Source organism: Sander lucioperca, chromosome 8 (assembly GCF_008315115.2).
Source record: "Sander lucioperca isolate FBNREF2018 chromosome 8, SLUC_FBN_1.2, whole genome shotgun sequence".
In the NCBI taxonomy this organism is placed as follows: domain Eukaryota; kingdom Metazoa; phylum Chordata; class Actinopteri; order Perciformes; family Percidae; genus Sander; species Sander lucioperca.
In genome coordinates, this window is record NC_050180.1 from 10,822,504 (window position 1) to 10,848,029 (window position 25,526).

The 25,526-nt window shown below is 39.9% G+C and overlaps 1 protein-coding gene across 1 annotated transcript; it reads left to right on the forward strand.

The window, feature by feature from the left end:
* Nucleotides 1-798: 798 nt before the first annotated feature.
* On the forward strand, nt 799-10,920 carry LOC116037784 (basic leucine zipper and W2 domain-containing protein 1-A-like). Its single transcript, XM_031281812.2, has 12 exons — nt 799-1,057; nt 2,044-2,117; nt 2,622-2,798; nt 2,990-3,084; nt 4,907-4,972; nt 5,580-5,715; nt 7,526-7,635; nt 7,911-8,081; nt 8,406-8,552; nt 8,826-8,964; nt 9,256-9,378; nt 10,245-10,920. Exons 2-12 carry the CDS (start codon nt 2,054-2,056, stop codon nt 10,274-10,276), a joined length of 1,260 nt encoding a protein of 419 aa, XP_031137672.1. The 5' UTR covers nt 799-1,057; nt 2,044-2,053; the 3' UTR covers nt 10,277-10,920.
* Nucleotides 10,921-25,526: the final 14,606 nt, after the last annotated feature.

Here is a 25,526-nt window from a genome sequence, read left to right on the forward strand (position 1 = left end):
CTTTTTTTTTTTAACTTCAAACTGTTTTTGTTTTGTTTTTTTCTTTCAATCTTTATTGAAAAAAACATATAATAATAACAATTAAATAAATTACAATTGGGATAAATACACTATATAAAATTGTGATAACAAAAAACCTTCTATAAAAGCTTCTTTAAAGACTTCACAATGCAGTTTGACAGTTGTATTAGGCTATACCCTTTTAATTATAATTCTTATTATCTAAGAATGTGGAGAATTAAAGGCTTATTGGAAAGGCTATATAGGCTATATATTGTTTAAAATGTTGATGTATAGCCTAGCCTACTTCTATAATCCTATTGGTTATACAGAATACATGGTAGCCATGCCCTCTGCCCATCAGTATTATATGGTGTCCCAAAAAACTTTTTCTTTCGGAGTAATTTCCCTTCTTTCATAGAATGTATTGCCTAGACCTGCATTCTAGCATACATAGCTAATGTCAATATCATTTATCATCAAAATGGGTTCTTTCCTCAGTGCTTGTTGAAATTACAGATTGCATTAGATGGGATAGACCATTATAGAATGTCATTACATAAATACATTCTCTGTAAAGGATTTAAGAAGAAGGAATCGTTCATAAACAATGAACCGTTGGCGTAGGCTACGAGAGATCACTTAGCCCACATCAATAATACCTTTATCAACCCAATGTTGCCATGAATTTAGCTGAAAGATAGATCTTTTTTTCAACATGTCACCAACTGTTCAGGGGGGTTAATTACAGGGATTGACGTTATAGTACTCCATTCTGCATAATAAGAGAGTAAATGCAACCATGTTGCATCAAGTGCTAAAATCGCTAGTTAATTTAACGCCGTTATTTGGTTTCGACTATATTTTCTCAGTTTGTAACAGTTTGTAAACTGTACTCTCCCCTCACGAGTGTAGTGTCCTACTTAGATTAGATTCAGTGTTTGTGCGCATGCGCGTCTATAATTCCCTTTTCCCTGGAACGGATTGTAACGTTACTGGAGTACAGTGATATTAGTTTTTATTTCACAGTCTGTTGTTGCTCATAAAGAGGATTTCGGTGAGTTGCTGTTTTTTCTTATTTAATGTATTTTAGCCACGGTCATATAGTTTATCTTATTATGGTACTGCGTCAGGCTCACTGTAGCTAGCTAGCTAACGTTAAGATAGCTAGTACTAACGTTGGTGTTGGCTGAAATCAGAAATCAGACATCCATTGCTTTTACATTTCGTTAGTGTCACAGTTTATGCCATTTTGCCAGATCTTGCTTAACCAATATTCAGATAATTAGAAGCGTTAACTAACGTTATTGTTTAATATAGCTAGCTATATGGTTCAGTTCTTATCATACATCCATTAATATTGCTAGGTAACGTAACTTTATGCGTCCTGTGTCTGTGACGCATTAAAATCCAAAAGGACACGCACCCAATTTTCCCCCTGATAATGCTAACAACGTTGTGTTCAAATCATAGAAATAAACAAAAGAAACAGCAAAAGAAGCGTACCTCTTAACAACACACACACAACACAACACAACACACACGAACGCTAGCTCTACAGAAGGTACATGCACGTGTGTGTATTTTTAATACTAGCTATTCATTTTATAAGTTTTTAGAAGTTGTGATACTGACGGCGTTAGCTTGTTACAGACAGGTGCATATATCTTTTTTAGAATGTCTCCTATCAAATGAAATTGTAAGAATGATCTAACGTTATGTCAAAGAAGTAAAGAGGGTGGCTAATGGCTGGCTTGTTTTGCCTTGTACGCTGTAATATGTGTGTGATCATACCGTACATCTACATTAACATATTTTTAGTTAATGCCAATTTAAAAACGGCCACCACCTTTGAATGTTGTGTTACATGTCTCCACTCCAGTTATTAAATAACCTTAGCTAGGTGATGGGTGGAATAGTTGTTTTTCAGCCATGTTCATAGCCTTTCTTTTCCAATGCATCATAGATAAATAGAATTAGAAAATAATTTTAATTTGTCTGTGGCTAATCCTGATCTTATTTCCTTTAACCTTTGTTTTTCAGAGTGTCTTTTATGAGTAATCAAAGGCAGCAGAAGCCTACGCTAACAGGCCAGCGTTTTAAAACCCGAAAAAGAGGTGAGGAACTTTAAGGAATCACACTGTTCTGCACAGTAGGATTAACACTATATTGTTTGGATAGTCTTTAACGTAGGTCTCCATCAGGTTTCTGCTTGATTTTCTTCTAGCTTTTCATAGTACTGACTTTTCCATCCAGCTGCTTACCTGCTTATAATCACAGATCAGGGATTTAATTGTTAGCTTTGATCACTGAAGACCATGTCCATTTGTTCACTGACTAGATATTCACCACATTTTAATTGCCACTTTGCATACTAAAGAAAGGTCTGTGGCCAAAAACTGTTGTGTGGCAAATACATTTAATTTAAAAGGTGACGATTTTTTCATTGCGACTGAACACACACACAGTAACCTAACATAAATGTGCCTATACTGTAGGAGTATAACTAAAATGTGTTATGCAAGGCAGAGAATATGTGAATGTATGTACATGACATGTCTTTTAGAAGGTTATAAGTTGTAGCAGGGAAAAACTCAAGGATATATCTGTCTTTTCAACAGATGAGAAGGAGAGATTTGACCCTTCACAGTTTCAGGAAAGCATCGTACAAGGTCTGAACCAATCCGGCACTGATTTGGAAGCTGTCGCAAAGTTCCTTGATGCCTCTGGCGCCAAGCTTGATTACCGACGCTATGCTGAGACTCTATTCGACATCCTGGTGGCTGGTGGAATGCTGGGTAAGAGGCAGGACTCTTTCATGTGTGTTTCATACATTGTACAGCTGAACACTACATGTGTCATGAGACAATTAGTACCCAGGAAATTAATTTTTATGCAATTGTAAACACACAATCAAACAAAGTAAAACAACTCATCGGATGTATGAAACATAACATGCACACCATTAAGAAAATGTCTTTCTTTTCAGAACCAGGGGGTACCATGTCAGGTGACGCGATCTGCACTGAGTTCTGTCTCTTCAAAGCACAAGAGGACATTGAGACTATGAAGGCATATGCCCAGGTGAATACAATTAACTTTAGGGCTGGGCGATATGGAGAAAATCAAATATCATGATATTTTTGACCAAATACCTCAATATCGATATTGTAGTGTTGACTATTGGTGTTCTAACAAAATATTTACACAATGAGATTTTTGATAAATAATCATCAGTAATGTGGATATAATGACTAAGTGGTTGAAGGCAAATACTAGAACAGTTTACAACAGTCTGATAAGTTCAGAAAATGACATAACTTTACTGTAATGCAGCCTTTAAAACCAGGAAAGCACAACACTTATTATATATATATTAGGGCTGTCAGCGTTAACGCGTTAATCGGGATGCGATTAAGGGCTGACGCGACGCGATTCATTTTTTTTAATCGCATGCCGGCATTTATTAATTTATTTTACACTTCACTCGGCTTTGCATCGTGCCTAACAGGCTACTATTTTGACCCTTTGCAGCACCGTTACTTATCATCAAGCTACCACTTCCTCGTAACACATCCTGCTGCTGCAGGCTGCAGGCATGATGGAGAAAGACAGCAGCAATAACTGTGAATGGAGCTTTTTATTTTCCAAAACTCCCGGATGGCTCGTAGACAAGTCGAAAGCCATATGCACATTGTGTAAAGCCGAATTAAAATATCACCGAAGCACGGCAAGCTTGAGCTACCACCTACAAGCTAAGCATAGTACAGTTAACGTGATGCTACCCGCTAGCGGGCTAAACGGGTGGCAACTAACTGCAGACCTGTCAGCATCGTAGAGGACTCGGGTCTTAAAGACGTACTACGGTTGACCTGTCTCGTTGCCGTCGAGGGGGACAGTAGTTTTCATGGACACACAGCCTGTATGACACGGAGAAAGCAGCCACACTGGAACAGCGGCAAGGTGCTGCAAACGCTGTCTCATTAACCGGTGATCACTGGACGTCAGTGAGTAATCAACATTATTTAGGAGTTACTACACACTATATTGACTGGTAGTGCTGTGCTTGATTGAAGAAATTCTTAGTTGACTAACACTCATTCAATTGTATCGACTAATCGATTAGTTGATTTAATCGACAGATCTGTAAATCTGAGTTTCTCCGCAAAGAGTCATTTAAAAGCACCACTTTAATTCTTGTGTTTACCAGAGATGTGCTCATACGTTTCTTGGAAATAAGTCATTCAGCATGAAAAAAGCATAAAACATGACTAATCGACTAAAGAAATCCTAGTTGACTAAGACCAAAACGACCGATTAGTCGACTAATCGACTAAGAGGGGGCAGCCCTAGACTCTGGTAAGGATAGGGATTTTTAGTTTTTTAGTTAGGTACTTGGAGGAATTGTGCAATAATGACAGATTCACACATTTTTCTTTTGTTTACAGTAAATAAATAATTACAAATCTTAAAATCAAGTTCATAAAGTAACTTTCTTTGCATTCATTTGATTCCCAATCAAGATACACTGGTAAGAATTGCTTTTGATTGTTAATATGTACTTAAAAACTGTTCTGAAATGCAAAATAATAGAATTTTAATCATGCGATAAAATATGCAATTAATCACGATTAACTATAGAAATTCAGCGATTAATCGCGCTTAAAAAAAATGAATCGTTTGACAGCCCTATATATATATATATATATATATATATATATATAATTACGATATCCAAAATCTAAGACGATATCTAGTCTCATATCACGATATCGCTATAATATCGATATATTGGCCAGCTCTAATTAACTTCCTGCTCAGTGTTCACTGTTTTCATAGGGAAGTTAGGAGTCAGATATTTCAGTAGTACAAATAATTAAAAGGTATTGTTTTGTGCTTCCTTTAGGTTTTTAACAAGCTCATCAGACGTTACAAATACTTGGAGAAAGGGTTTGAGGAGGAGATTAAAAAGGTTTGTATTTTGCTTAAGGCATCTTTACAGAAACACATTGCCTGTGCAGGTCAAGTTTCTGAATTCATGATCATGTTAATCCAACTCAAATGTAAAAATATATACACACTACCGGTCAAAAGTTTGGGGTCACTTAGAAATGTCCATTCCACTCCATTACAGACAGAATACCAGCTGAGATCAGTTGCATTGTTTTTTTAATCAGGGCAGCAGCTTTCAGATTACATTATGTGTTTACATAATTGTAAAAGGGTTCTCGTTGTAGAAAGAAGTGGCTGATCTTTAATGCAATATCTACATTGCCCATTATCAGCAACCATTCATCCAATGTTCCAAAGGCACATTCTGTTAACTAATCTGATTTTAAAAGGCTAACTGAGAAAACATTGGAGAACCCTTTTGCAATTATGTAAACACATAATGTAATCTGAAAACTGCTGCCCTGGTTAAAAAAACAATGCAACTGATCTCAGCTGGTATTCTGTCTGTAATGGAGTGGAATGGAAATTTCTAAGTGACCCCAAACTTCTGACCGGTAGTGTATATAAATGTATGTTTGTCTCAATTCAGCCTTCACGATTGTGTTTATATGTTTGCTCTTTGGCAGCTGCTGCTGTTTCTCAAGGGCTTCACAGAGTCTGAGCGCAACAAGCTAGCCATGCTAACCGGAATTCTGCTGGCCAACGGCAATCTCTCTGCGGCCATTCTTAGCAGCCTCTTCAATGAGAACCTAGTCAAAGAAGGTACCTGCTTGCCTGCATCGTAGGCATGCCTAGTTGTGTTGATCATTGTTTCGCAGACAAGGCCTGCAGGTAGAACTAGTTGGACTGAGATGGAATAATTAAATATGAAGAGGGGGGAGAATCATCTCATACCTTCAAATTAATCTTGAAACACAATATAAACTAGTGTTTTTTTTTTTTTTTCTTTAGGTCTAGTACCTGTTGTTATTATTACTTTTTCATTGTTAAAAACAGTATCCTCTGTTACTCATGCTTTTTCTCTTACACTCTTTTTAAGCTTATTGTCTTCTTGATGATTTCCTTACAGTTATGACACATCTTAAGGCAAGGCAAGGCCGCTTTATTTGTTTAAGCACATTTCAGCAACAGGGCAATTCAAAGTGCGATTAATCAAATCAAAAACTATTAAAATACGAGAATAGAAGTTACAGTGCAGTATAAGAAATTAAACATTAAAGAGCAGTTAAAAATATAAAAGCAGATAAAATATGAGATTTTATGGTGCTAGTATGGGACAATGTATAAGCCGTTGCTCTATACACGTAATCCACCCGCAATCCTTGCCGTTACCAGAACGGGCCGGTCCCACCGGTCTTACTTTTTAATTTCTCTTTATATACTTATATAGATTTGTATATAATTTCAACAATGCAACTTCAGTGTAAGAAATGAACAATTATTTAAAGAACATCAACATTAAACATTAAAGGCAACATCAAAAAGAAAGGTCTTCAGCCTTAATTTAAAAGAACTGAGAGTTGCAGCAGACCTGCAGTTTTCTGGGAGTTTGTTCCAGATATGTGGAGCATAAAAACTCAGCACTGCTTCCCCCTGTTTAGTTCTGACTCTGGGGACAACAAGCAGACCTGTCCCAGACGACCTGAGAGGTCTGGGTGGTTCATACTGTAGTAGCAGATCAGAAATGTATTTTGGACCTAAACCGTTTAGTGATTGATAAACTAGCAAAAGTATTTTGAAATCTATTCTTTGAGGCACTGGAAGCCAGTGTAAAGACTTCAGAACTGGAGTGATGTGATCCACTCTCTTGGTCTTAGTGAGGACTCGAGCAGCAGCGTTCTGAATCAGCTGCAGCTGTCTGATTGATTTTTTAGGGAGACCTGTAAAGACACCGTTACAGTAGTCAAGTCATTTTAAGGGTTAAAAAAGTGAAAACTCACATTACGTCCTCATGCGAGCCTCAATGCTTTACAGTTATTAGTCTAGAGTAAGTAGCAGAGGGATAAGCAATCGTGTCAGCAAGTGCTGAGACACTAACCTGACACTACCCCAGGAACAGTTCACAAATCAGCACCTTTCAGATATGTGAGGTAAGGAGTGAAGTCCTTGTTCATTAGTCTATTAAAAAAGCTCCTAACTGGACAGCCCACAATTACCCATTCCAATTCTGGTGCAGACATGCAATGAAACAACCAATTTATGTTTCAGAGTTGTGTATAATAGAAAAGCAGTAGATGCCTACAGTCGTGTCTGATATCGGCGGCATCTGAGAAAGATGCATCAAGCATATAAAATGCTGTTTAACTCTCAGGATTTCTGAGTCCTTCAGTTAAGGAAACTGAATTGTTTCTGCACTGCAGAAATATTAAAATCTTATTCTTCTAGGGTAAATTTGAGAGGTGAGTAATGGCGTCTCTTTTACTAAGCCTTGTTGTTTCAGGCACCATTCCAGCTAAAGCATGTATAATCGCATCCTGTGGTTGTGTTGTTTACCAATGTATTACTCAGGCCTGACTTTATCCTGGCAGGTCTGTTAGCAACAGCTGACTCACATTGTTATGCATTTGTGCAGGTGTTTCAGCAAGCTTTGCTGTAAAACTCTTCAAATCCTGGCTTTCTGAAAAGGACATCAGCTCTGTTTCTGCCAGTCTCCGAAAGGTTGGCATGGACAGCAGGCTCATGGTGAGAATGCCATCTCTAATACAAAACCTTTATAAGATTAAGATGAAGCATTTTGCTTCCCAGTGCAGTAAGGGCCACTAGTCTGCCTGTGCACTCTAAATAAGGTTGTTTGATGAAAATAAGATTAATAACCTGCATGACTTTGATAACAGAGTTCCAAGCTATTGTGGCGTCCAGTTCTCAGGCAATTAATGAATAAAGTCTTCTTAATTGCTGAAGAAAGCTTGTCTGGCTGAACAGGGTCTGCCTCAATATTTAACTGTGTGCTTTTTCAGGAGCTGTTCCCTGCCAACAAGCGCAGTTGTGAGCACTTCTCAAAGTACTTCTCAGACGCCGGACTGAAGGAGCTTTCGGACTTTGCCAGAAACCAGCAGTCCATAGGTGCTCGCAAGGAGCTGCAGAAAGAGCTTGAGGAGCAGATGTCACGTGGGGACCCCCTCAAAGACGTAAGTCCCCTTTAGTTTTTCAGCTGATTTCACATTAGCCGAGTCCATTTGTGTATGACTTAAGATTGCTTTCTTCCTAACCTCTGCCCCCGTTTGTTTTGAGGAGGGCTGGAGAAAAGGGATGCAGTGAATCAGTGACAAGTTGCTGAAATCCACGCAACCTCAACATATTATCTGCTCCTGCAAGCCTCTGTATCCTGCCAGGGCTCTCATACCTCAGACTTCTGCAGGATTTGATAAGCAATAAGCTTCAGCAATATGATGGCCATGGTTTGCCAGCTTTGCCAATAATACGCGTTCCATCTCTTGGCTCGGGTCTTACAGATCATCGCCTACGTCGGAGAGGAAATCAAGAAGAACAACATCTCGGAGCAGACGATGATTGCACTAATTTGGGCCAGTGTAATGAGCTCCGTGGAGTGGAACAAGAAGGAGGAGCTGGTCACAGAACAAGCCATCAAACTTTTAAAGGTGACAACTCTGTTATATGTAGCTCTGCTCTTCCTTGACTCGGTGGCAGTCACGACAACGCGCTCGCAAGCGAGACATCTAAAGAAACTTAAAAATAAAAAATAAATCAGGCTGCCGTTTGATTTGAACTTATCAGAGTTAGATAATTGATTCACTATCCCCAAAGCCATTTCACCGGCAAAGTGGAAGTAATGTAAGAATTCATCATGAATAATATCCTATCAGAATTCTGTACAACTCTTAACTCTAATTTTCCCTGTTTTACATCATCAGCAATACAGCCCACTGTTGAAGGCTTTCACCACCCAGGGCCTCTCTGAACTCACCCTCCTGCTGAGGATCCAGGAGTACTGTTATGACAACATCCACTTCATGAAGGCCTTCCAGAAAATTGTTGTGCTGCTCTACAAAGGTATGTTATTTGTGACCATAAAGCTCCATTTTCCCATCTGCTCTTTTTTATTTTTAGAAGATAGTTTTGTAGTGGGAAGCTTTGAAGCCATGACGTGCGAACAATGCCAGATGGCCAGAGATTAATAATCTTCACAAAAAAACTGTTTGTTTTGATTGATTGTCGTCAACCTGCCTGGTGACATTTGTTTTTTCAAGCACCTGCGGGAAACATTTGTGTTGTTGGCGTCATGTTAAATATATATTTTTTTCTTCTTTTTTAATGTTTTTGTTTGTTTCCTTTTTTTTAAAGCGAATGTCTTGAGTGAGGAGGCAATTCTGAAGTGGTACAATGAAACCCACGTTGCCAAAGGAAAGAGCGTTTTCCTTGAACAGATGAAGAAGTTTGTTGAATGGCTCAAAAATGCAGAGGAAGGTAAGCACCTCACCATCTCCCTTTTTCAGCCTTGGTCAGTTGGTGTTTTTGGTTCTACCTCCCACAGCCATAGGTTGCCAAAACATGCCATGGATTTACGCTTTATCTCATTTCTGCTGCATAACAAACTGATGACTGTAACTGATTAATCCCCTGTATTTTGCATGTTTTTTTTCTGTCCCAAGTTTAAAGGGACAGTTGACTCCAAAATCAAAATTACATATTTTTTTCTCTTAACTGTAGTGCTATTTATCAATCTAGATTGTTTTGGTGTGTTGGAGATATTGGCCATAGAAATGTCTACCTTCTCTCCAATATAATGCATTATAGCACTCATCTAGGAACTTCTTTCTTTCCACTACACCCGCCAACCGTATCACTGCGCAGAAGAAAGCTCGCTTATGACATTGCTAGCTAATGGACATTAGTTTATAGCTAAGCAACACTGCTACCTGAGCTAGCTAACGTTACAGCTCAGCCGAGGAGCTCACCAGTAACGTTTACATTTCACACCGTCACAAGCACGAGAAATAGTTCCTACGTGAAACTGCTCAGAGCCAGGTCTAAGGAGAGTAAGCGAGTCATGGTTTCTGGTAAGAGACATTGCTGTTTGGCGCTTTGAGCACTACAAGCCGAGTGCCACCCAGTTCCAATATATTAGAGAGAAGGCAGACATCTCTAAGACCCATATCGCCACACTGGGCAACTAACATCAAAACAATCTAGATCGATAAATAGAGAAGAAAGTGTGTATTTTTGATTTTGGGGTGAACTGTCCCTTTAAATGGCATTGGTAGTAATGTTTAGTGTGCATCGATGTTTGAGCGTAGTGCTGACTGATGTTTTCTTTTTTTCTTTTTATACAGAGTCCGAGTCTGAGGAAGAGGAAGCAGACTGAGGACCTCTAGCTATACCTACCATCTTGATTTGTATTTTTACATCAACATAGCACCAGGTGCGGTAGAAGAACTTACAGAAGTCTCTGTATTTAGATGTTTCCTTCTCTATTCCCTACTTCCTAATATATAGTTCAACTGTAATGTAAGGGCTTTAATATTCTTTTAATTTTCAACATGTTTTCCGTTGTTTCAATACTTGTACTTTTTACTCCTTCAGGAGCCGGTCACAGTGCTAAATAGATCGAAACCCCTTTCATGTAAAAAGGGGGCTTTTTTGGACAGATTGTTTCCTTTAAAATGTGCCAGTTTGTAGGCATATTTTACAGCTATTGCATTTAGTCATGGCAGTCTTATTTGCCAGAGGTCCATCTGTTTAGCCATGATATCTTGGTCCTCTGAAAGGCAAACAGTTTTTGTAACCTCATTATACAGTTCTGCCAATTATGTGACAACTTTGAATTGTTTGCCAGTTTTTAGATTCTGTCTCCATTATTGGTGATGGAGATGTGCCATTTCAAACAGCAATGCCCCATCAAATGAACTTTAATTGTTCTCTATATCGTGTGTAACAGAACCATGCAAGCATTGTATTTTTTTCCCCTTTACCATACAGTTTAAAATAAAGGGAAATTAATGGTTTGGATTTACTATTGCATATCAAATAACTATTGTAGTGTGAACATACGTAATATAAGTATTCTAAGCAATTAGAAGAAATGAGCAAATTATTCAGTCATATTTACACAGCCAATGGTACGGAAAGGTTCTTGTAGAAATTCCGGGATATCCATATTTTGTGTCAGAGATCATCGTGCGTTCCCTCGAAATCTTTCCATTGGTTGATCTCGTCTAGCCTCACCTAATCAAGTAATCAAGAAAGGCAGCCTAGCAGGCGTGACCTGAAGTGCAAACAACCCTCTTATTCACCTCACTTCTATCCCACTTTAAATGGTAATTATGGCTCAGTCAAGCATGCAAAAATGAGAGTGAGATGGTGATTCAAGATGTTATGAAAAACGGAGGTCCATGCACGGTCATTACGACAAGTCATTTTACAAAGTCTGCCATGCCGCAAAACAAATTCCGAATTTTGAGTGCACATTTAACCTCATGCGTGGCAGGCGATATTAAATTGCCAGGAAAGTTATCAAAGTTTTGATTTCCCCAACCAACCAAAAACTTCTGTTTGATACTTGTTACATTATGTCTTCTTCTGGAAAGGATCCATTCATGGATGCTTGAGTATTTTTGTTCGTCTCCAAGAGGAAAATGATTTACTTCAGCACCAGCAGTCAAACAGACAAGTTACACAGGCCTTGAATGCACTGGGGAGGTTATGGTCAGAGGTATAAGGGGAGGCTGAATGACTGATAAAGAATTGTTTAGACCTTGATCACAAGTATCTTTTTACGGTGGCCTTGCTTACGGAGAATGGGTCATAAGCTCTAGTCCAAGTGAGCATGTATATAACAAAGGAATATTTTGTACAGCACAGCAAGCACTTGCAAGCAAGAACCTTATTATCAGTTTTATCCATTACCAACAGATGGCAGTAAGTCTTAAGAGATGCTTCCTCCTTCCATTAAAACCTTCCACAGTTTTAAGAGTCAATCTCACATAGAAAAAGCCATTTTGAAAAAAACAGACTAGAAAGTATTAGATACAGGCAGAACTACAAAGTATCAAACACCAGTGTTTTCTCTGCCTCTCTGTCCCAGGAGAATTTGTTTGGCTTTTGGTTTTATTTAGTCACTCTAAAGAACATGAAACAATTTGGGAGAGTGACATTCGGGATGGGGGGGAAACACGGTCTGCTTTGCAGATTTGGGAGTCGGAGCGTGCGCACATTTGCGTGGTTGCAGCGCTGAATTGCAATGATGCCTCCCCCATCCCATTTGCTGTGCAAAGCATTGGCAATACCATCTCGGTGGGACTGTTATCTGCTTGTTTTCCAACGCTGCCTCACTTCACACCACACAGAGAGCTCCTCACTGCATGTCATTTTGTACAGGCACTGAGCCTAGCTGCATATTGCTCTGGTATAATGAGCTGTGCACCATAACACATCTGTTTGTTTTTCTCCTAAGCAATTAAATATGATGCTTGATACACAGAAGGTATCTCAAGACTTACCTTTGTCAGAGTTGTATCTCAAGGCATGTCAAAGTGTGGTGGCCCTAAACATACTGAGTAAGACGCTTATACCTTGTGTCTCAATGACAGGGAGGCCATATGTGTCTGCATTCCCTTAGTGACTATATACATGTTTCCATCTCATTATCCTGCAGCATTCATAACAAATACTATTTGTAGATCATTTTCACTTTTTTTTTTTTTTAACATAAAATGTCTCGGAGAAAAAAAAGGAAAAACATAACATTGGCTTGATTTTTTTTGGGGGGAAATTCTATCTCAGTTGGACTTCCTGCTTAAACTGAACAGACCAGAGCAATGTGCCAGGGAATGCCATGGGAGTTGTGGAGAGCAATTATTCTGGATTTCACACTGCGGATTTGGTCAGTAAACATGACTCTGACTGCAATGCACAACTCATCTGAATAATGCTGTCAGAAAACAGAGGGAGACAGGGCAACGGCTCGTTTGAATGAGAAGAGAGAGACTTGAGATAATTTCCGACAAAAGAACACTACTCGCCTCCAACCGTGTCACAACGTGCTGAGCACAAAAGGTGCACTGTTTTTTGTTTTTCGGCAAATTGTAAGTGACATGTTTGCTTTGCATTTCAAGCAGCATTTTGTCACAAGGCCAGTTTTTATTCTGCTCTGCTGCTTTTGTATTTATGGGAGACCACTCTAATGCTGATTTAGCACCCAGGTGAAATATGGAAATGAGGATCAACATGTTGACTCACTAAATGCTGCCAATTTGTCCTCGGATCAACATCTGCCAAACATCCTAAAGCAGTGCAGCCTCCCAACCTCAATGTAGTCTGAGCACCTCTGTGACAGGTAATAGCTGCTAAGCCCCTAAAACCAAGAGGACTGAAGAGTTTTTTTGAGGGGTTAAAGGCTGACAGCCGCTGTTGTCAGTCAGGCACTGTTGTCTCCCAGTGTTGGTCTCTGTCCCTGGAGGTAACACTGCCATCCTCAGGGTACCTCGGGTGGAGGTAAAACTGCCACCAGCTTTGTCTCACTCACAGCTACCTTTTTAATGTTGAGGCGTGGAACCATTATTCTCAAGGTTATTCATCATTTATAATACTCCTGTTTCAGAGGCAGCTTAATTAAAGATGACAACTACAGGTTTGAACCTTTTAGACTATGCCTGACTGAAAGCACCGTACAGCCTTGGGGCTTGGTCTGTGTATACCTTGAACCATAACGAATTATGTCCAAGACCAATCGGAGTGTTCTTGGGCATGTATTGTTGTGGTTGTTAAAGGAAACTTATGCAATCAAGATAATAATTGTGATATAATGCCCAAATAACCAATGTACAGGCAGTATAGTGGATGGTGCACAAGTGTGTGTGTGTATTTTAGTTGATCTAGACCCATGTAGTTTTCACATCTGTTGATTTGGCAGACAATGCCGGCAGGATGAATTCTAATCAAACCTTTCCACAGTGTTAGAATCATATCCTTTATGTCCAACTGGATGGAGCTAGGCAAGAAAACGTATTAATAACACATTTATTGTGGGTAAAGATTAAAGAAGACAGGGTCAGAGGCATATAGATGCTGCTGCAAGGGAGGATGTGTTGTAGCACACTGCAAAAGCTACTACTACTAGTGATGTCAACCACCTCAATACCTCAGCGGAGATAGTCCTGACTTTATCACTGCTTTTCAATTTGCATTTCACTTCTCTGTCTACTAGTCCGAGTAATGTCAGATGTATGTTTCTTTAAACAAGGATTCAACAGGAATCTGAACAGTGAGTGAAGGATAATTTTAAAGGATCCATCTGTGGCTATTGTGCTCCTCCAATAGGTCATCCATATGCTATTCAAAACCTAGGCGTTGAGGGCAGTGAGGCAGCAAAAAAAATTGGCTTTGCTATCCTTTTATCCTAAAATCAAACAACACAGCTAAGCAAGCAGCCAAATCATAAAGGTGTGCACTAAAAAATTGGATGAAAGGAGTTCTAATTGAAAGGGGGAAATGTGCAGACAGAGTTCATTGATCTGCTGGTCACCACAGCCTCAAATAAGAGCATCTTGGCCCCATAAAAGCCCCTCTGCCGGCTTATGGGGACCACACAGAGTGTGTGTAATGGCCTGGCTGTGAGAGTCCAGGGATTTAGTAGCTAGACTTGAGTCAACACTGAGGCTCATTACAAACAACATTACTTTCTCTTGGCTTGTCCTTTTCCCTCTTCAGTGGCCCAGGTCTGACAGCTGTGTACAAACGACTGGGAGCAAAGGGGTGGATGGCCTACTTTGATAAAGAATGATTGACTTGAGGGCTGCTATTTACTGGGTGCATGCTAATCTTTGGCTTCACATCCACAGGAGAAAGCTCTTAAGCCGTCTTGGAGAGCATACATTATTACCATCTCACCTGCTCCAGCTCATGTTGGTCATTCAATAGTTTCCACTGATTATTCATTCATCTAATCATTGTCATCAGGGCTTAAAAGGCTACTGCTGGAGGTACAGTAAGTGCAGTTCAGTTGGAGCTGTGCAAGAAGCGGAAGGGAAGGAGTGGGCACTTTGACAAAGCCCTCACGGGAACACCAAAGCTACATCACAACACTTTGGCTGTGACAAACTGCTCTGATAACTTGCAAATGGAATGAAAGTTTGCATCTCCAGAATGTTTTTAACGAGTCTCCCTGGAGTGTGGCATAATGACTGTGGAACTCAGAGAGAGAGAGAGAGCATGCAGCTCTCAGCTTTCTCTTGGCCGTTTATGCACCAGCGGCTCTAGGGACTCAGACAGGCTGTGGAAAGACATGAAAACACCTCTACAAAACTGTTTGTTTTTGTAAGGAATGGCAGAGTAGGGAGGAGGAATCCACTTAATATTAAATATAGCAAATATAGGGGGAAAAATGATATAATGAAGAATGTTGACATTTAACATGAAGAATACTGACATTTTCAAAAAATGTAATTAGCAAAACCTCTCCAAGGACAAATTTTCAACTTTTGACTGACTTTCTTTTCAAAGTCTTTCAGTCCCTCCAGGATTTCGCGGCCTTTTTTTGAGATTGTTGCAGCCCAAAATGCCTGATTTCGCGGGAGCTTTTGTAATAAATTGCGATAAAAGTTGCGATGTTCTGTATGTTTGTTGCAATGAAGTTGCAGGAGACAGTGAAAGTTGCAAAAAAAGTTGCAATTTTTTTTTTGTATAGTTCTTTAAAAATAAAAAGGAAACTTGTTTTGGGGAGAATAAAACTACTCTGGGCTGAGATTTTCTAGTAACCTTACCAAAAAGGCTCAGGAGCTCAATGGAGCCTTTTATTACATTACATTATATGTAATTTAGCTGACGCTTTTATCCAAAGCGACTTACAATTAAAGGGATACTTCACCAATTTAGCATTAAACTTTTTATCAGCAGAAACACGGTAGTATTTTTGAATGACCGTGCTTCCCTCCCTCATGTCCCCCTAAGAGGGGAGATCTCTGTATTGTGGGTCTGAAAAAATTTATACCGATGACGCAAAAATCGTCGTTTTACGTCATCGGTATACATTTTTCCAGAGGCAAAGGACTACAGCCAGTACTTCCGCATAGCCCATAGGGGGTTGGACTCCGGGCTTTTCCGGAGATTGCCAAGGTAAAAACGAGTGTCAGCCATCTTGAATCATTGCTTAGCTTCTCAGCAGAAACAGATTTATTCATCCCAAAGGAAATTTTAGAACAACAATTATGTGCATTCAAACTACCGCACACGTGTACCACCGGGATACATTGATACAGATCGGAGAATATGCAGGACACTTTATTACAGATGGAATACTCGACACAGCTTCGCCCGCCTGCTATGGAGACCAGCAGTGTTGCTCGATGCCTCTGGCCAGTAAAGGGACATCATCAGCGGGGAACGTTGAACGAGTTTGCGGGTGGAAAACTAACGTTAGCCAGCCACCTGTTCCATCAATCCTGCTTGCAAGTGTCCGCTCATTAGACTACAAACTGGACTACATCCAACTTCAACGAAAGTTGACTGCTGTGTTTTTGTTGTTGTGGAAACAATTGCTGTATCGGACTATCCAGCCTTCTGCTCTATCGCTGGGTAAGACTAGCTAGTGGAGGTGAGCTGTGTTAACACCAAGGGGGTAAGCTTCTCCTCGGACCGCGAACCTCCTATGGCGCCATTTTAATGCTACAAAGCGATCACCACCCGTTAGCATTCCATTGACTGCCATTCATTTTGGCGCCACTTTGACAGCGAATAACTTTACATCTGAAGCGTTTAAAGACTCTATTTGTCCATTGTTTATTTCTAAAGAAACACGACAATGTATAAAAGGCTCCATTACCTTGTACCTCACGTTATGGCTCCGTAGCAGACGTTTTTATAAAAATAGGCTAACGATTGTGTCATAACCTTGACTTACTGTCGCATAGTAGAGGAATTACCGTATAGTACAGGAGAAGCGCGCAGGCAGTTTCGTCTCACATTAGCTGTTTAAGTGTAATTACTAATGTTAACTAGCATTTTAGTTAGCAATAATTAGCCTGTGCCTATGTTATCTCCTTACATATACCTACGCTCTCCGTCTCTGCTAGATTGGGAATGATTGAGATTTCTCTTGGCACAGCTACCAGAAGACTTACAACTTTCAGACACGTTGCTCACGTCACATTTACGTCGTTTCTCTCAGTTGGAGGCTGCGCAGTAACGCTCAGCGCTCACCGCAAAAGTGCTTCTAACGGCCTTCACTGGTCTCCGTCCAGAGCAACAGGATCTGTTGGTCCATTCTTATATACAGTCTATGGTTAACACGGACTGCCTGGTGCAGAAATGGGGGTGCTTGTATCCAACTAACTGCTAACTGCTGGTGGATGTTGTGACTGTTAAATGCCGACCATTCCACATTACACGCAAATTTGTATACTCGGTGATACAGCCCACCAAGCGCTAATGCTAGTAGCTAGCTATGTGTTAGCTGAACTTTACGGAGCATATCATGTGTGTGCGCTAAATGTAGCCTGTTTCGTATGTTGTTTTATATAATGTCATTTTCATATATTTTAATTGTGTACGGTAACCAATTGAGCCACGGTGAAACGTTGTTTTGTGTATATGGTTGAAATGACAATAAAACACACTAAAGTTGAGTTGACTGTCTCACTGTCTGTCTGGTAACGGTAGGCGTGGCTTGGGAGTAGACGCTAAAGCAGCGAAGCAAGTGCATTCTGGGATTTGGTGTCTTTCATCCACATAAGCCAAAAAACCATTTTCTGGCTTTTCTCGACCTAGAAGCCACCAATTTCTAAACATTTTTCACATTTCTACTACATAAGTGACCCAATTTAAAGATATATTCATCTTTCCAACAGTGAAATATCCCTTTAAGTGCGTTCAACCTTGAAGGTGCAAACTCCAGACAACAAGTAGTAAGTGCAAGTACATTAGCTCTAAATAGGTAATGCTACAAAGAGCCATATGAAAGTGCAGTATCAAGATATATATATATATATATATATATTTTTTTTTTTTTTCCTTCATTATCCGAGGTGTAGTCGGAAGAGACTGTTTTTAGCCTTTGGCGGAATATGCACAGGCCATCCTGATGTCAACAGGGAGCTCATTCCACCATTTAGGAGCCAGGACAGCAAACAGGAATTCGTTGAATGATGAGTTGTCCCTCGCTGTGAGGGGGCAGCAAGCAGTTTGGCTGATGCAGAGCAGAGCAAGCGGGTTGGGGTATAGGGTTTGACCATGTCCTGGATGTATGCTGGCGCTGATCTGTTCGTGGCCTTGTAAGTACTAGTGTCTTGAAGCGGATGCGGGCAGCAATTGGTAACCAGTGAAAAGAGCGGAGGAGCGGTGTAGTGTGAGAGAACTTGGGGAGGTTGAAGACAAGTCGAGCTGCTGTGTTCTGAATGAGCTGCAGGGGCCGGACGGCACGTGCAGGCAGGCCAATCAGCAGGGAGTTGCAGTAGTCTAGATGTGAGATGACTAGAGCCTGAACCAGAACCTGAGCCGCCTTCTGCCTTAGAAGGGGACGTAGCCTTCTGATGTTATGTAGCATGAATCTACACGATCGGGTAGTTGCAGCGATGTTGGCAGTGAAGGAGAGTTGGTCGTCAAGTGTCACACCCAGGTTTCTAGCAGTCTGGGTGGGGACTACCACAGAGTTGTCAATTGTTATAGCCAGGTCTTGGGTAGGAGAGCCTTTTGCTGGAAGGAAAAGGAGCTCAGTCTTGTCAAGGTTGAGTTTCAGATGGTGTGTGGACATCCAAGAAGAGATATCTTTATATAGATATTTTATACATTGTCGTGTTTCTTTAGAAATAAACAATGGACAACTAGAGTCTTTAAACGCTTCAGAAGTTATTTGCTGTCAAAATGAATGGCAGTCAATGGAATGCTAACGGCGGGTGAGTGCTTGTTAGCATCAAAATGGCGCCAAAGGAGCTACGGGTTGTTGATAGACGCTTACCCCCTTTCATCCACCGTGTGTGTTGTTTGTGTGTGTTTGTGTGTGTGTGTGTGTGTGTGTGTGTGTGTGTGTGTGTGTGTGCGTGTGTGTGTGCGTGCGTGTGTGTGTGTGCAAGCGTCAGTCGTGGGGGGAACGGAGCAGCAGCCCCACCCGCTGCAGAGAGCCGACAGCCAGGATTGAAACGGCAGCAACTTCAGTGACTTTTAAATCGTTACAGCGTACATTGATGTTAAAATGTATACAGATTGGCAGGACGGTCTGAAATGTTTTGCACGGTCTTTCGCTGTACGTTTTGTTGGTAAATGTGAGATGTTTGAGTCACACACACGTCTCGTCTTCATATCACAAACAAGGAAATGATCAACCCGTTCTCACTCCCGCTTGGTCACTGGCTCTCAGAGTGCACGTGGGACTGCTGTGATTGGTTGAAGTCGCGGGAAACTTCAGGTTATTGGTCAAATTTGCAGAAAAGTTGTGGTGATTGCTCCCGAGGAAGGAGAGTAGCTTATACTGTGACATCGCTAGGTAATTACTCTTTTAAAGACTTCCATTTTCCAACATATAAAGGACTTCTTTTTTCATTATGACTCAACATGGCAGAGAAGAATCAATGAGAGTCAGAAAATAAGTTAAAATAAAGTAGATTTGAATGCAGTGTAGGAATAAACTGTCCAGCTTTTGTTTGATTCAGTTTACTTTTGTCATCTTCATTTTTATTTATAAACTATCTGAGAATAGCAGTGGCCTTGTGAGAATAATGCTTTCTATGTTGAAGGAAAATTTATATAATCATTTTAAATTTGGAACATTATCTGTGGACGCACAAGTAAAAATATAGTTATTTAGTCAATTTGGCCGTTTCAATCAGATTACATGGACAGGAAACAGATGTGTTTCAATGAACGGCAAACAAATTAAGACTTTGGTTGTGTTTCGAAGACCAATCATCAGGATCCACACACATGCACGTATAAGGACATGTTGATAAGAGCACATGTACCACACTTGGATCCCTCATCTGTGTGATCAAATGTATTCATGACAGACCCACCTACACACATAGAACAGTTATAATGCATTGATTTTATGCTTTTCAAGGCTGATAATTTAACCCCAGAAAGACTATTGTCATAGAACCTACAGTAGATAACACCTAACAAATGCATATATACTTCACCTAATCTTCAGAAAAATATGATAATCTGCAGTCCATAGTCCCTAGGAATTAACAGTATCTCTGGTTTGCTGTCTGACTACTATATTATGCACTACACTATTTATATTTAAATCAATATAAGAAAATATTTAACTATTTAATACCTTTACTGAGACTATGACCAGTTACTGCAGTTCATTTAGTTTTTTAGCACCTTTTTGTAGTTAGAGGAAATGTGTCTTTTTTTCACAGAAATAATGTGAAAAATCTCGTTCTTAATCCAGTTTTGACTAAATATGTATTTTAGGCATAACAGGCAACCACCGAGGAAGTGGTAATTCATTTAGCTTGTCAACATCAACATTCCTGTAACTGTATGGGTTAATGGAGCCAGCTCAGTGTATTCTAGTCTAAATTAGATAGACTCTCCAGAAGAATCAAAACTAACTGCAGGTTCTGCCGACTCACATGCTGTCATATCTCGAAGGATGTTTTTTGTAAAAACTTTGACTTCATCTGAGAAGCTTGATCAGTTCCACTGCAAGGAGGGATTATTTGGCATTTAAACCTCTGTGGTCACACTGTTGTGTAAGTGTTGCTTGAGTTATGTAAGTGTATGAATTGAGGTGAAATTCTAGGGCAAAGATGTTTTTACAAAGCTTTAAAAAAACGGAGAGGTGAAATCACAGTTCTCCACGTCTGCTAAGGAATGGTTGTCACAGCCTGACAGTAATAGATTCCTTCACACTCTATTAAACCAGCTGCACCCATAATGGAGCACTTGGCCTTCATCTGTGTGTGGTGCATGTGATGGCGGGTAATTCTTTAGTGTACCTCTACTGTACAAGTATAAAGATAGCATCTGTAATGTTTTTAATCAATACATTTGGAAATACTATATGTGTATGGCGAAGTATACACAGCACACCTGCAGTTGCAGTTTTAAGGTTTCAAGTTGGATTTACATGTAGGTCAAAAATGCACTTCATATTCTGCTACTGAAAAATAATTTTCACGTTGCATTTGGCCTGGTTGACAATGGACAAGGGAAAGCATTTTTATGTAGCACATTTTATACAGAGGGAAATACTCAATGGGCTTTCCATGAAAAAGTAAAAGACGGTAAACTAGAGACCATGTTGTGACGGGATCACACAAGCCGCGGCGCCAAATCAGGTTAGGAGCGTTAAGTGGGGACCCCCTTCGCTACTTCCTACCACCCTAATTCCGGCGCCCTTGCTCGGACCACACCCGTTTTCAAATTCTGCCTTCATTTTGATGTCAACTAGACACCTGTAGAGTTTCGTCACTGTATCTTGCATGGTTGCAACGCTATTGTAGTCTGTCTGCTACTGTATCTCTCCGCAGACATATGTCTGACAAACACCTGGCAAAGTACTCAAAACTGCCTCTCTGGTAGTAGGTGTCTCCAGGACCACATTTTTCCATGATGACACACACACACACACACACACACACACACACACACACACACACACACACACACACACACACACACACACACACACACACACACATATTAAGCCCTCAGGAAGGCTATTCTGCAAAGAGGAGCTTAAAAACTAAAGGCTGCTCCACCTGATTTAGAACTGACTCTGGCACAGCAAGAAAACCAGTACCATGTCTTGAGAATTCTACAGTGCTCATAGGCTCATCATTTAAGCATTTTCCACACACATATTATGGACCAAGGCCATTCAGTGCTTCATTGACAAGCAAGAGAACCTAACTGTTGATTCAAGTGAGTGCTGGAAGCTGTAGCCATCCCACAATCTTCTAAGGCAGACCACAGTGAAGGCCATTGCAGTCTTCTTCCTGTTCAAAACTGAGTCAGCATGCTGGAAATTAATATTTTACATCTTTTTTTTTTAAATATTATTTTCATGAATGAAATTTAACTGAATGAATCCAGCTGTAAATTAGGGCTGAACGATTAATTGCATTTGCGATAATATCGCGATATGTTAAAACGCGATTTCCTAATCGCAAAGGCTGCGATTTGGTCACATGACTCACAAGAGCAAATCAGTCTGCACTCCGCAGAGAAATCATTAACTAGCATGCTAACGCTACGTCGTACCTTGAGCTGATTTCTGTCATTCAAACAAATCTGAGTTGTAGTTTAAAACTTTTACAGCCATTTTAATAAAATGAAGGGTTTTATTCGGGCTTGAGTCTATACATGCAGTTAATGGATACAGGCACACAGAACTCAAGGCTCTGTTGGCAACGATTAGCTCTGATTAGCGGTTAGCGGTTAGCTCCGTTATAAAGATATGAGTGGAGGAGCTGCCACTGAGAGGGGTAACAACCAGACTGATAAATGACGTTCGGGGAGCTTTCACAGCAGCGTGGCCGCGGTGTTTCAACAGTTTTATTAGTACAGTTAATCCCACGGCAAGAACACCAGCAACTACCCAGTAAGCACACATACGTCGGCACGACGTATGCAATTGATCGCTTCGTCTGCAATTGATCGCGGGTCATAAAGAAGAATAATGAAGCATCGTTTATTGAGCGTCTGGAGGTCTTATTATGATCGCAATCTATACATCGCAGCGACGTATTAACTATGTCGGTGAGATGTATTAAAAGTTCCTCAGTTGTTCGCGGGTCATTTGAAAGCATCGTTTAATGAGCGTCTGGACATCTTTACTACACACACTGTTGATGTGATGGACAGTGAATCTGAATTCTGCCCAGCAACTTTTAATGTGTTAGTGTGCTATTTCCTATAATAATCTGAACTTGTGTAAATTATCTTTGAGTAGCCATATGTCTTCACGTAGTAGACAATGGCAAAATAAATCAGAATGTTTTTTTGGTGAAGTGTCCCTTTGAATCATTTTTAATCATGTTAATGAGGAGTAGGCCTATGTAATAATTTATATTTATATTCACAAACAGTAGCCTATTGAATTTAATTTTAAAACCCTTTACCCTATTTATATTAGAATGAAACAGACAAATAATTGTTAACGCTTTAAATTGTGTTCTATTGAAAGGATCTAGCTACATGCTAACGAGAGCTCGACTCGGCGGAAGCATAAATACTTCAGCGCGGAAGGATACATGAGTGAATCGACAGTGATCCAACTGTCAGTCTCAGTCAGTGTCGATCAAAGTCGGGAGGATGGCGCTTGGACATTTATCAACGGAGGATTTAATCACGGGCTTACTTCGTTTTAGAATAAAGGTCACTGAAGAGGAGCGAAGTAAATTCAAAGGTAAATTATGTGCATTTTTAATCTGTGTTTGTGGTGTTAATATTCAAAGTTGGAAGTTAACTTTACCGTTAGCACTAGCCAAGTTCATACTCTGTCAACATTAGCTAGCTACACTCGACATTGATGATTGGCATTATTAACGTTAACCATTCTACATGTTACGACATGGTACTTAGCTAGCTAACGGTACTTAGCTACAGTTGACCATCGAGATAGCTAGCTAACATTAACGTTAGCTATAAAACTACTGCGTTAGAGGAGAAAAAAGCGTTTTTGCCGCCGAAAATTCTTTTCTTCTGACTTACGTTAACGCTAGCTATAAAACGTTAGCTGGACTGCGTCAGAGGAGAACGATAAAAAGCGTCTTTGCCGCCTAAAAGTCTTTTGTTCTTAAATATATGTTAATGGTAAAGCAAAGCCATTTGGGTGGAATGTGACTATCGGTAGCCAGTGAGGGTTTGAAATGATTTATTCTTTATTTTGTCGTCAAACTGTCTTAGAACATTTTCGTAAAACCATGTAATGTTAACGTTAATTAACCTACAAAGACTAACGTCAAGTTACAACACCAGTCACGTTAACGTTAACTGACAGAACCGACCAACGGTTAACCTCCCTTTCGAGTAGCTAGCTAAGCTTAACATTTAACGTTAGCTAGCTAGCTGCTGTTTTCAAAATAACCCGATTATTATCATTAATAAAAAAGTAAGATAGGCCTAACGTTACGTTATATTAATATAGTGTGTGTGTGTGTGTGTGTGTGTGTGTGTGAGAGAGAGAGAAACTTTTCCAGCGTCTCTAATGAGGTACGCCTAAATACTTTTTTTTTTTTTTTGGGCATTTTAGGCCTTCAATAGACAGGACAGCTGAAGACATGAAAGGAAATGACATGCAGCAAAGGGCCGCACGTCGGAGTCAAACCCACGGCCGCTGCGTCGAGGAGTAAACCTCTATATATATGGGCGCCCGCTCTACCAACTGAGCTATCTGGGCACCCTACTTTGTGTTTTTATATGGATATTAGGTCCGGACCAAACGGAGGATGATAGAGAAGCGTGATTGCATAATGTGCTTTTTAAATGTGTAAAGTTACATTATGCTGTTACCACAGTGGTGGTTAACATTGCTGTTTTTCTTTTCTGTATTGTACGTTAGATAATGACGGAGAAGCAGTGGACTATGGATTGACTGAGAGGATGGTTTCATACCTCTTTGAAGGATCGTTTAAGAAGCAAGCCAAATTCAACCGATTTGTACAGCAGTGGAAAGAAACCATGACACTAACCGTTGAGCCTGTCCCGGTACATTCAGAGAAGGCTACAGTGGAATCAAGGTACCGGTAACAGTAATGTTATGTGATTGTTATAACATTAGGCCCAAGTAGAACCATGGAAAATAACTCTATAATCTCATAGACATATAAATAATATAAAATGTAAAGGTTACTACTGAAGAAGTTTTTATCTGGATCTGAATTCACCTGGCTCCGGTAGTTTATGTAGTGTAACATTATGCATTAGGGTGTACACACTGTAATGCATAATCTTGCACAGTCTTTGTAGTCCGAACGCAGGGGTAGAATGTAACTAAGTACATTTACTCCAGTACTGTACTTCAGTCTAAATGTTGAGGTACTTTACTTGAGTCTTTTCATTCCACTTTCTACTTTTTACTCCACTACATTTATCTGTTACAGCTTTAGTTACTTTAGTTACTCCTCTACATTCATCTGTTACAGCTTTAGTTACTAGTTACTTTAGTTACTCCGCTACATTCATCTGTTACAGATTCATCTGTTACAGTTACTAGTTACTTTACACATTAATATTACTGCTCACAGAACACATGTAGTTTATAAAATCTGATGTTTGATTCTAAAGTAAACTGAGATGATTAGTCCATTAAACACACAACTGGTTGGATCCTTTACACTTTCTAACATGTTTTAATGTTTAACTACATTATCCTGATAATACTTACAGACTTTTGCTTAAGTAACATTTACACTGCAGGACTTTGACTGTAACAGTATTGTTACAGTATGGTTAATTTGCAATACATTTTAAGACTATTGTTTTATTGTAAGAGTCCATGCAGGGTTTGTCTACATGTTTTATTTCCTTATATTTGTGTTGCAGTTCATATTAAATTACTAAAGGCTCTCTTTGAAATTTAATTTTAAAATCCTATGATAATGTTGTGACATGTTTCCTGTTTGTTGTTTGTGCTGTGTTGCAGAATGAATATCTGCCGAAGATTTGAA

Coding starts and splice junctions, on each gene's coding strand:
- LOC116037784 (XM_031281812.2), top strand. CDS start 2,054: ATGAGTAATCAAAGGCAGCAGAAGCCTACGCTAACAGGCCAGCGTTTT. Junction 2,118..2,621: donor TTTTAAAACCCGAAAAAGAG/GTGAGGAACTTT, acceptor TCTTTTCAACAG/ATGAGAAGGAGAGATTTGAC. Junction 8,553..8,825: donor AAGCCATCAAACTTTTAAAG/GTGACAACTCTG, acceptor TTACATCATCAG/CAATACAGCCCACTGTTGAA.